Source organism: Carassius gibelio, chromosome B2 (assembly GCF_023724105.1).
Source record: "Carassius gibelio isolate Cgi1373 ecotype wild population from Czech Republic chromosome B2, carGib1.2-hapl.c, whole genome shotgun sequence".
Classification (NCBI taxonomy): domain Eukaryota; kingdom Metazoa; phylum Chordata; class Actinopteri; order Cypriniformes; family Cyprinidae; genus Carassius; species Carassius gibelio.
In genome coordinates this window covers 32,321,632-32,334,160 of record NC_068397.1, presented here as the reverse complement: position 1 = coordinate 32,334,160, position 12,529 = coordinate 32,321,632, and the positions used below count along the sequence as shown (strand labels likewise).

General features: G+C 37.1%; 1 protein-coding gene across 1 annotated transcript; it reads left to right on the top strand.

Annotated features, from left to right (window-relative positions):
- The first annotated feature begins 2,947 nt into the window (after positions 1–2,947).
- Positions 2,948–9,101, top strand: LOC127951604 (transcription factor 19-like). The gene is made up of 4 exons (XM_052549584.1): positions 2,948–3,115; positions 3,815–4,373; positions 5,078–6,014; positions 7,199–9,101. The coding sequence occupies exons 2-4, from the start codon at positions 4,082–4,084 to the stop codon at positions 7,509–7,511; spliced, it is 1,542 nt and encodes a 513-aa protein (XP_052405544.1). The 5' UTR covers positions 2,948–3,115; positions 3,815–4,081; the 3' UTR covers positions 7,512–9,101.
- Positions 9,102–12,529: the final 3,428 nt, after the last annotated feature.

Below are 12,529 nucleotides of genomic sequence, written 5' to 3'. Positions count from 1 at the left end.
GTGTGATTCAGATTTACAAAGTTTATTCCTCATAAATGTGTTGAAACCCTGAGTGTTCTGAGCTGGATAAATCATAATTCTGCATAAGACAATGCACTTATCACACTGAAAATCGACTAAAAAGATGTTTTTCAGTGGTACAGGAACCATAGCAATACAAGCTCATCCTGCTCAGGTTTGATCAGCGGTTTACACAGATGCTGGCATCACATAATGAATCGAGCTCAGGAGTGTGTGCTCTCTTCATCGATCTATGCTGATTTCATTCTTCAATTGATCTTTTGTTACATGCAAGAGTTCTCAGGAGACAGGTTTGTCGACTTGCTGCATTCAGCTTTGAAAAGTTGTGATTGTGAACATGCTTTGTAATGTTACAGTGTTTTTTCCTCGTTCAGACTAGCATCTCTCACAGTTGTGTTTGCCAGATTGTGACAGACTTTCATAAAACCATGAATATTAACTATACTTCACAGTCATGTACAAAGAATGGTGCAGAGGATCTTGTTTTTAGCTGCTTTGTTTATTTAGTATTACATGTGGATTCATAGTTTGACTTCAAACACAACTTTAGTTCCACTTTGATTTGCTCTCTTGAATGAAAGATGAAAATAAATAAAAATTTGGCTTTAAAAGTCCCATGGTTGGTGTTCTTGTCTTCTTGTTTTCTCAATGATTCATTATTACTACTATTCAGAAATACTTTAAACCGGATTATTAATTTTGATTATATTAATTGCTACTAGCCTAATTTATTAAATGCTAAACACATAAAAATATTACAGCTATAACAAAACATAAAAATAGACAACAACATACAAGTGATTACAAATTGCAGTCCATTACTGATTACAGATTACATGATGAAAACAATTATTAACATAAAGAAAAAATCTATAGTTTGCTAATTTTAGATAATGTATTTTAAATACTTTGTAGATTACTTTTTATGAAATGTTCTTGTTTTTTAACTTGTCATTAAACATACATGCTGATATATATACAGTATTGTTCAAAATAATAGCAGTACAATGTGACTAACCAGAATAATCAAGGTTTTTCGTATATTTTTTTATTGCTACGTGGCAAACAAGTTACCAGTAGGTTCAGTAGATTCTCAGAAAACAAATGAGACCCAGCATTCATGATATGCACGCTCTTAAGGCTGTGCAATTGGGCAATTAGTTGAATTAGTTGAAAGGGGTGTGTTCAAAAAAATAGCAGTGTGGCATTCAATCACTGAGGTCATCAATTTTGTGAAGAAACAGGTGTGAATCAGGTGGCCCCTATTTAAGGATGAAGCCAACACTTGTTGAACATGCATTTGAAAGCTGAGGAAAATGGGTCGTTCAAGACATTGTTCAGAAGAACAGCGTACTTTGATTAAAAAGTTGATTAGAGAGGGGAAAACCTATAAAGAGGTGCAAAAAATGATAGGCTGTTCAGCTAAAATGATCTCCAATGCCTTAAAATGGAGAGCAAAACCAGAGAGACGTGGAAGAAAACGGAAGACAACCATCAAAATGGATAGAAGAATAACCAGAATGGCAAAGGCTCAGCCAATGATCACCTCCAGGATGATCAAAGACAGTCTGGAGTTACCTGTAAGTACTGTGACAGTTAGAAGACGTCTGTGTGAAGCTAATCTATTTTCAAGAATCCCCCGCAAAGTCCCTCTGTTAAAAAAAAGGCATGTGCAGAAGAGGTTACAATTTGCCAAAGAACACATCAACTGGCCTAAAGAGAAATGGAGGGACATTTTGTGGACTGATGAGAGTAAAATTGTTCTTTTTGGGTCCAAGGGCCACAGGCAGTTTGTGAGACGACCCCCAAACTCTGAATTCAAGCCACAGTACACAGTGAAGACAGTGAAGCATGGAGGTGCAAGCATCATGATATGGGCATGTTTCTCCTACTATGGTGTTGGGCCTATTTATCGCATACCAGGGATCATGGATCAGTTTGCATATGTTAAAATACTTGAAGAGGTCATGTTGCCCTATGCTGAAGAGGACATGCCCTTGAAATGGTTGTTTCAACAAGACAATGAGCCAAAACACACTAGTAAACGGGCAAAGTCTTGGTTCCAAACCAACAAAATTAATGTTATGGAGTGGCCAGCCCAATCTCCAGACCTTAATCCAGTTGAGAACTTGTGGGGTGATATCAAAAATGCTGTTTCTGAAGCAAAACCAAGAAATGTGAATGAATTGTGGAATGTTGTTAAAGAATCATGGAGTGGAATAACAGCTGAGAGGTGCCACAAGTTGGTTGACTCCATGCCACACAGATGTCAAGCAGTTTTAAAAAACTGTGGTCATACAACTAAATATTAGTTTAGTGATTCACAGGATTGCTAAATCCCAGAAAAAAAAAAAATGTTTGTACAAAATAGTTTTGAGTTTGTACAGTCAAAGGTAGACACTGCTATTTTTTTGAACACACCCCTTTCAGCTAATTGCCCAATTGCACAGCCTTAAGAGCGTGCATATCATGAATGCTGGGTCTTGTTTGTTTTCTGACAATCTACTGAACCTACTGGTAACTTGTTTGCCACGTAGCAATAAAAAATATACTAAAAACCTTGATTATTCTGGTTAGTCACATTGTACTGCTATTATTTTGAACAATACTGTATATCAGAGACAGAGAAAAAGAAAATATATTCTTGAAATATTTATCTTTGTTTTTTGTTATATATTCAAATCTGAATGCTATGACACACGGTAACGTTTAAAAATGTTTAAATTAATTTCAATAAATTATGGTTGATTTAATGCCTTGTGATTGCTATATAATCATGCAATTTATTTATTTAATAATCATTACATTTCATAATTACAGCGTGTGACGGTTATTAAATAAACGCAGCGATTATGTAAAAAAGAGAATATGGTTACAATCTTTTTAAATTTTAAATGTTGTCATTCTCTATTGACGGTCTCCTTGACAACACTGACGGAAGTGGCGTTGATTTTCGCGCAAGGAAACTCGTCCTGCTCCTGGCGCGCCAAATTTCAAAGCACTTCCTGGGGAAGAGGAGGCGATAAGATTTACCGCGGAGCACAAATAAAAGACTTACGTAGCGTTTTACAAAACATATACCTTCATATTTTGGGTATGTCATGCTTTTGTGAGTGCTTTATCATCGAAATGTTCGACGAAATGAAATGGTTGCGTTTGTAAAGTAGCTGTTCTCGGCTCGCTTTGTGTGAATGTGTTTCTGTGCGCGAGCTATCACTGCTCCGCCTGCACGAGCCTAACATTTCCTTCAGCGACGAGCGAAATATCGTCAACAAACTAATACTGCTTCTTCTAAACGCTTTGCAGTTTTTGAAGCTGCTTTGTAAAGGTTTCTAAACTAGAAATGAGCAAATCGGAAGGATGTCTGTACGCTAAAATGCATTGAGTAATGTTAAACCAGAATCAGAGGCATTGATGGTGCATAGACCATGCACAACTCTCTAATTTTGGTATCAAGGCATGCTATTAAATGCCAATGTACAGATATGTATGTGTTGTTGGAGTAAAACCATGTTACACGTTATATATACATATATAACGTGTGTGTGTGTGTGTGTATATATATATATATATATATATATATATATATATATATATATATATATATATTTCTTTTATCATATTTTGTATTATAGAGTAATAATATTCAAATATTTTAATATTGAAATTTTTAATATAGTTATATATACTGTAGTATGCACTTATATAGTAATTTATAATAAATAAAATAAATTGCAATAAAAACATTAATATTGGTAATGGCATTAAAGGCCTGTACTGTTCTGTTTTCCAGAATGAAGACCAGCAGTCGAGCAACTGGCCACTACATATGCACTTTTAATATTTCATCCACCTTTGCTGCATCTTTATAGTTTTAATAATTTTTTAGCATGTCATATTTTATTTTCTGGGCGTAATAATCTTTTATAAGAGTCATATTTGAAAGTGTTTCTGAGAGGAGGATCTTCAGCGGAGGATGTTTATCTCCGTGTGATATGAGAGCTGCTGTTTGCCAGCTGTGTTGAGGTTTTTCCTGCACAGTTATTTGTGGGATGTCAAAATGTCTTCAGGTGTCCAGCCGTGTTTTCAGCTGTTGAGGATTGGACTGTCTGACACAAACACTAGTAACGCTCAGGGAAATGCGTCGTCAGACTCCGTCCGTGACCTGTACACTTTCTGGCCCGCACTGGCCCAGTGTGTGTTTCGTTTGGGACGGGACACGGAGCAGTGTGACGTCACTCTGGAGTCCATGATCGTGTCCCGTGTCCATGCAGAGCTCCATGTGGAAAGAGAAACTGATGGCTCTGGAGAAGAGAGCTGGAGAGTGCAAGTGAAGGACCGCAGCAGTTATGGTGTGTGTTGCACTTATATATAATACATATATATATATATGAAACTATTAAATGTATATATATATACCCACACACATATACATATAATTTATGTATAGTTTGTGTTTTTATATAAATACATTGAAATTGTCATTATAAATGGTCACATATCTACACACACACGCACGCATATATATATGTATATATATATATCAACTTGCATCTCTGTATTTATAATTATATATGTATAGATGTGTAATTGCAAAAAAATTATATATAATTTTAAATCATACATAATGGATGTTTTTTATTTATATATTTATACAAACATTAAGTTTAATAAAAACCTTAATTGTAATTTCAAAATATACAGAAAAATAATTAATTTATATATTATAATAACTATATTTATATTATACATGGATATATTGATATGATATTGATAACCATTTTATTGATGATTTATTTACACACACACACACATACATATATATATATATATATATATATATATATATATATATATATATATTTAAATTGAATATTTAATACTGAAATTATTATTATTTTTTTAAGTATATTTTGCTTTAACTCTGTACCCTAAATAGTATTTTTATGTGAACATGACTGACACGGTTGCATTCTGGGACAAGTGTAGGTTATTTTATTACGAGCTCCAATGTAGAATATAAAATCTCTTCTAAAAGTTTTTATTTTTTCCTCAGGCACGTGGGTAAATGACTTGCGTCTCCAACAAGGGGTCTTAAAGGAAATCTTAGATGGTGACACGCTCACCATCGGCGGCCAATCAGGACGGGCGAGTCCAGAGTTCTACTTCCTCTTCCAGAAAGTACGGGTTCGTCCGCTGGACTTCGACGCCATCACTGTGCCCAAAGCGGGTTCCTTCTCATCGGACATAAAGAACCGGATCAGAACGAGCTCGGACCGTAAACCAGACCCAGCTCTGGAGATCTCAAAGCTGTCCATCAACAGAGCCACGGTCATCCTCAACTCCATCGGCAGCCTGAGCAAGATGAACGGCAGCTGCTGGACCTTCAAGAAGAACCAGAATACAAGCACCTTAAACACGCCAGCGTTCACCGCTCTGGCTCCGCCCACGACTCCGCCTCCTTTCCAGGCCGCTGGAGAGATTTCATCCAAGTCTGTCCCGCTGTCCTCAAAGAGCCGACGCAAGTCAGCCCACACGGTTCTGCTGGAGGACGACAGCTCGGACGATCCCTCGAGCCGCAGAGACCTGGAGGACGGACGCAGGGGACAAGCCAAGAAAAGACGGCGGCTTTACAAGTCAGAGTCAGAGGTGTTTCAGCCCCCTCTGCCCAAACTGGAGCAGAGCTGTCAGTCACAGATGGACGTGAGCAAACACTCCAGCAGCAGCATTTACAGTGTGCCCTCCAACCGGCAGTTCAGTCACATCCTCAACATCTCGAGTCACACCAAAGGTGACGGCATCAGTGTGTCGCCCCTCCGCCTGCAGAAGCCCTGCTTGTCTGGTCCTGGACGGAGACCGAGGGCTCACAGCTCGCCCGTGTTCACCACCTTCAGGATGGGAGGTGAGAATTATAACCTGACCTCTCCGTCAGCGAGGATGAGCAAGAACGAGAAGACCAGGGGAGTGATCTCTCGCTTTCAGACCTCTACTGGGTGAGTGATACTTGATACTTACAGAAGAGATTCTCACAGGCTTGAAGAACCTGGATAAAAACAATCTGACGCCCACATGACTATTCTAAAATAAAGAAATATATTGGAAAATTATAGGCATTCATATTTCTAATAGGGAGTATCTAATTAATTTTGTTTATTAATTTGAAATATACTGCTCAGAAAAATAAAGGAAACACTTGTGGGTTGTATTGTGTGTTTAAGTGTTCCCTTTATTTTTTTGAGCAGTTTATAATGGAATTTGTGATTTACAGGCCTAGAAAATGTATAGAAATTATTACTACTAAATCTTTATTCTAAAATCTTTATTCTATTAGAAATATTATAAAACTAGTTAATATTTCTGATTAACTAATATTTTTTTCAAACTCATTATTCCGTTTATTAAAATGAAATATCAGGGTAATTTTTGATTTCAAGGCCTGAAAAAATATATTGTAGTCGATGCAATTTTTATCTTATAGAAATGTAAATGTATTTAAAAACAATGAAATACAAATGTAACATTAAAGTTATTCATATTTATAATAGTAAATATATTTTAAGATTTATGGAAACTTATAAGATCTTTATTCTATAATGAAGATTATTTGTAGGCGGGGTGAGATTTTATTTATATGTATATTTAAAAATTTAAAGTCATTAATATTTCTAATATTTTTATCATTAATTGTATTATATAAAATATCAAGGAATTTCAGGGAATTCTACAATAAACATGAATCATATTAGAAAAACATATTTATATTAAATTTAAAACCAGTAAGACTTATAATAAGAATATAGTTTTGTAATTAATATCAGGGAATTTGTAATTGGACCATTTATGAAAATTAATAAAATCTTTCTAAAATAAAGATATTCTACAAAAAAAAAAAATAATATAATAAAAATAAATATACTGTTCAGAAGTATGTTTTATGCATTAATCTGATTTATAAAAGTACAAAATCAGAGGATTTGTTACATCCAAGCCTGAATAATAAATGGAAAGAAAAATAAATCTTTTTTCTTAAAGAACCAAAATCCAGATCCAAAAACAATTATATTATAATTTTAAAAAGTATGAAAATATAATTTATAGATATAAAGTCATTCAGATTTCTAATCAATAGTATATTTTTATTTAATTGCATTTATTAATGCATGATTTTCCTCTGCAGACGTCGACGTGGAAGGCCTAGAAAACACCCGCTGCCACAGCCTTCCCTGCCGCCTCCCTCTTCATCATCCTCTTCCAGCTCCTCTTCCTCCTCCTCCTCCTCATCATCCTCTGAAGATGAAGAGGTGGCGGTGGCTCAGGGGGTGGAGCCGTGTGCAGCGGCTCGCTGTCATCTCCCGCAGCAGGACACTGTGCAGTGGATCCAGTGTGACGACTGTGACGCCTGGTATCACCTCGACTGTTTACCACACAACCACAACCGAGCCTCGCTGCTCCTCGACCCCAGCGCAGACTTCCACTGCGGCTGCCACTGAGCGCCGCCTCCGCTTCCTCTGCTGCACAGCTTCTAGTAAACCAAATGCTCTCAAACATTGTTCATATCACAATCAGATGCAGATAAGTTGCTTCCTGGCATCTAGAGTGCAAACCTCAGATGTTTTCTGCAGTGGTGCTAATTGCTTTGAACTGATTTGGATGAAATGAGGGTGATGGATTTGCACAGCAGCTTCAGGAGCATCCAGACATGCTGCATCCCATTATAACACCTGATGCTTTCTGACTGTCTCTGATAGATATGTATTCAATATACGCAACAATGAAATCTTCAATATGCTGAAAAATCTAAATAAGTATGAATATGAAAATGGGAGTTTATATTTTTGGAAGAATGGATGAATTGAGTCTTTGATCCAGATATCGAGGATGCTTTCGCTGGGTTTGTTAACTAGATATAATATGCTTTGCCGACATATTAGCTGGTGTATAATATGTTATCATTGAATACTGTATGTTTGCAAATGGGCAATAAGGATCTATATAATATTCTGTCTTATTCAAGGGTTTCATTGGCATTACTTGGCTTTTTTGTATTTTCAGAATCAGAACATTTAATAACAGCTTAAATCTTAAATCACTCCAAACATTTCTATGGTCATTTTTTAAAGGAAGGGTTCATACCAAAAATGAAAGTTTGCTGAAAATGTACTCAACCTTGAGCTGTTTCTTTATTAGAAGAGATTTGGAGAAATTCAGCAATTCATCACTTGTTCACCAAATGGATGCTCTGCAGTGAATGGGTGCCGTCAGAATGAGAGTCCGAACAGTTGATAAAAACATCACAATAATCCACTCCGCTCCAGTCTATCAGATAATGACTTGAGAAGTGAAACACTGCTCGTCTGTGAAAAACAAATCCATTATTAACTTTAAACTGTCACTTCTGTCTAAAATACCAGTTCGTAATCCATAATAACGTTTCCACCAGTGATAAAGTCCATCTCCTTTTGTCTGCTCACATCAAAATCCACCCACACATTAGTTTTGAACTATTTTTGCTTGTAAATGGTGCTTGATCTGTGAAGTTTTCTCCCACAATTTAGACAATTCAATAGATGATGACTTGTATTTTAGCTGGAATAAGTTAAAACATGTTATATTTGTTTCTTCCTATTACTTGTGATGTTTTTATCAGCTGTTTGGACTCTCATTCTGACGGCACCCATTCACTTCAGAGGATAAGCAAGTGATGTAATGCTACCTTTTTTCAAACCTGTTCTCATGAAGAAACAAACTCATGTACATCTCAGATCAAGGTGATGACATTTTCAGCAGTTGAACTGTTCCTCTAAGCGTGACGTGGCTTGCACACACACACACACACACACACGTGATTGTCAGTTGTTTGTTGTAATGTGGCCTGTGATTAACTCCAGCTTTGTTTGGGATCTGGACTAACCCTGTGTAGCGGTATCTGTCTGTAAGAATCGAGTCTCTGTGGTATGAATGTTAAAAGATACTTTCACTGTCTTCACTTTAACTCAATATTCTAGAAATGACAAATGACTCCTGTCGCAATGTGTGTCTTGTTGGGAATCAAGGGCTGAATAAAGAACTCTATATTTAAATCTGATCTGTGTGTTTGTGAGGAGTGTATCCTCTGATTAGTGCCGTGTTCTTGTGGAACAGAAAAAAACTGAACTGTGTGAATATAAATGTACTATTACAGCAATACGATAGTATGTCAAGCATTTCTCACTTTCAATCTTACATGATCTATGATTTGAACAAAAACATGCCGATGTATTCATCTGCATTTAATATATTCAGTTATAGTTCATTAACATTTATTATCATTTTAAACAGTTCTTTGAAATTCCATGATTTCAAAATGTTTAAATGTAAAGTTTTCTTTCTTTTAAATGTTACAATTCTGTAATATACTTTTTTGGTTATTAACTACAATCTAACAGAATTAAGTGGCATAAAAAGTAGCTAGTATCACCCTCTTAAAATTGACTTTGAGGTCTTGATCTTAATGAATTACAAAGATGCATATTATGTAAATTTGAAAATGTGTTGAGTTGATATTTGGTTTTAAAACACCATTTTTAACCAATTCTAAATGACCGATTTAATTGTGTCCCACATTTAGTGTAACCCATTTAGTTATTTTACTTTGGTAAAGACTGCAAATACAATATGTGTACGTGTACACTGAAATACTGCAGGGGAACAGAAGTTTTTTTTTTAATAAAAACCTGAAACATTATGCATATCATAACCTGAAATCCCAATGTTGCAAACCATTTCTCAACCACCCTTACCTAGTAATATTTTTGACGTTTCTTATTTATAAAGCTGTATTCTTCTGCATCCGTGGCACAGTTTAGCCAGAGCAGATGATTGCTGTTGTCCTGCTGTGTTAAATCCATACAGCTGGACGGTTTGTCAGGTGGACTCCAGAACATTTCCTCTGACCTTTATGAAGTCTGTGACCCAAACGTCTGAAGCAGCGTTTGTCCCTCCTCATCCGTCACATGTGTCTGGTCTCTGAGCGTGACTGTGTCTGGGAGACGTCTGTAACACTGTGACTCTGAGGTCACTGGAGTCTGTCTCTCTGATGGATGGCTTGTGTTAACTGTTCTCCGCTCAGATAAACTCAAACACAGCAAGGGATGAGAAAATTCAATAATTGTCTGTTTTGTGCATCCATAGGTATGCATCTGCAGAAGTGAGGCTGTGAGTTTGTATCATCCATATATTAAATGAATATTAAACTTTAACAGTGTGTGTGTGTGTGTGTGTGTGGTTTGGGGACATAAATTTGTATAACGACATGGTTATGACATAGGTATTACAATGAGGAGGTGATTTATAAGGACATTTTCAGGGTCCCTGTAATTCAAAAGGCTTGTAAATCATTCAGAATTTAATTTTTTTAAATTCAAAAATGCAAATTTCCTGTAAGGGGTAAGTTTAGGTGTAGGGTTGCCTTTTTTGGAAATTTAACCTAAAGGTTAATTAACAAATTTATTTCTATAATGTCTTTGAAGGGAATAATGATAATTTGTAACAACATTTAACATTTAATGCTAACTTATTAAGTCAGTCATAATGATTTTTATCAAAAAAATAATGAACTAATTAAAAAATGACCTGCATAATGTATTTGCACTGCAGAATAATCTATGTATTATTAATGTTATTTATGTCCCCGACATGGAGCAAGAGGGAAGATTAAGTCCATACTGCTCTAGTGACTGTGAAGGATCCTCAGACACCTGTACATCATGAAGGAGAGATCAAACAGATGTGTGGGAGATCTGCTGTTCTTCCTAAAGAGGACAGAGGACTGCAGTCTGTCCGTGCTGCCATGGAGATGTGTGTGTGTGTGTGAGAGTGTCTTCTCCTGGCCAGCAGGGGGCAGTGTGAGCCCGAGCCTCAGACACAGTTTGACGGAGCTGTCGTTCCTGAAGCGTCCAGCAGGGGGAGGAGGATCTGCGGCGCTCGAAACTTCATTAATAACCGCCCCCTCCACAGACATTGACTAATTGAACTTTTTTTTTTTCTTTTTTGTGAATTTCAATATACACATTACATTAGTATAACAGATGAGCTGCAAATGAATTAGTGTTTTTTGTAGCCTGATTATATTCACTGTAGGTTTTCAAATATATATATATAAATACAGGAGATGGAGTGATATATATGTCATTGGGAATTTATATATAAAGTTATATTCAGATATTAACCATATTTAGCCCATTAGACATATAGTATAATCATATAGAGCATACCAAAGCGACTTACAAATGAGAACAATAGAAGCAGTCAGGTCAACAAGAGAACAACAACAGTATACAAGTTAGTCTAGTACTGAACGCATAGCCAGGTTTTTATTATTTATTTTTTTTTAAATGAAAAGACAAGAAAAGAAGGAAAAGTGCTAGTGTTAGTTGGTTAAGTGCTGGCGAAAAAGATTTTTAGTAGAGTCTTTAGATGTTTCTTGAAAATAAGTAAAGACTCGGCTGTGCGAATTGAGATTGGGAGGTCATTCCACCAGCTGGGCACAGTCCAGGAAAAGGTCAGTGAGAGTGGTTTTGAACTTCTTTGGGATGGCACCACAAGGCGTCATTCACTTGCAGAGCGCAAACTTCTGGAGGGCACATAAGATTTAACCAGTGAGTTTAGGTCAGTTGGTGCCGTGCCAGTGGTCGTCTTGTAGGCAAGCATCAGTACCTTGAATCTGATGCGAGCGGCTACTGGTAGCCAGTGTAACCTGACGAGGAGAGGAGTAACATGAGCTTTTTTGGCTTATTGAAGACATACATACCTGCTGCATTCTGGATCAATTGCAGAGACTCGATAGTGTAAGACTGGAGCCGGACCGTCTGGACGACTTCTCTCTAAGAAAACAAAGGACTTTCCTGATAATTAACATTTGAACACTCTCTTGAATACCTTCTATCATAAGTAACGGTGCCATCGAAGATGCACCACACCTAGCAGTTCACACCTCACCATCACACTCCCTCCACTTAAGCCCCTTTCACACTGCCATTCCGGCAAATACAGGGGTAAAGTGTTCCTGCAATTGTTCCCTGGTCGCTAGATTTGGCACTTTCACACTGCCAGTGATGACCCGGGATATGTGCGTGCTTTCACACACAACCCTTGAAGATCCCGTAACGACACGTGACATCAGCGCGTGACGTGTAATGTGCGAGTCGACAACGCTTGGCACGTTATACTTTAACTGAAGCAAGCAAACGATCTCTGCGTCAGCGTGGAAAGTGAGGAACTAACTGATCTCTGCTTTATTACAGTTTGCACATATGTTTTCGTCGCGAATGTTGATCTTCCTTCAAAACAGCCGGTAAAAAAGTCGCGCGATAACGCGCGTCATCACTTCGATACGGAATTAGATCTGGCTTTTGTTCACACAGCGCTCGTTCCGGATCGATTACCGCAATGTTACTATGTCCCCGACCCGGGTTCGATTCGGTAATCAATTCCGGGACGTGGTTGCTTTCACACAGAAGGCGACCAGGCA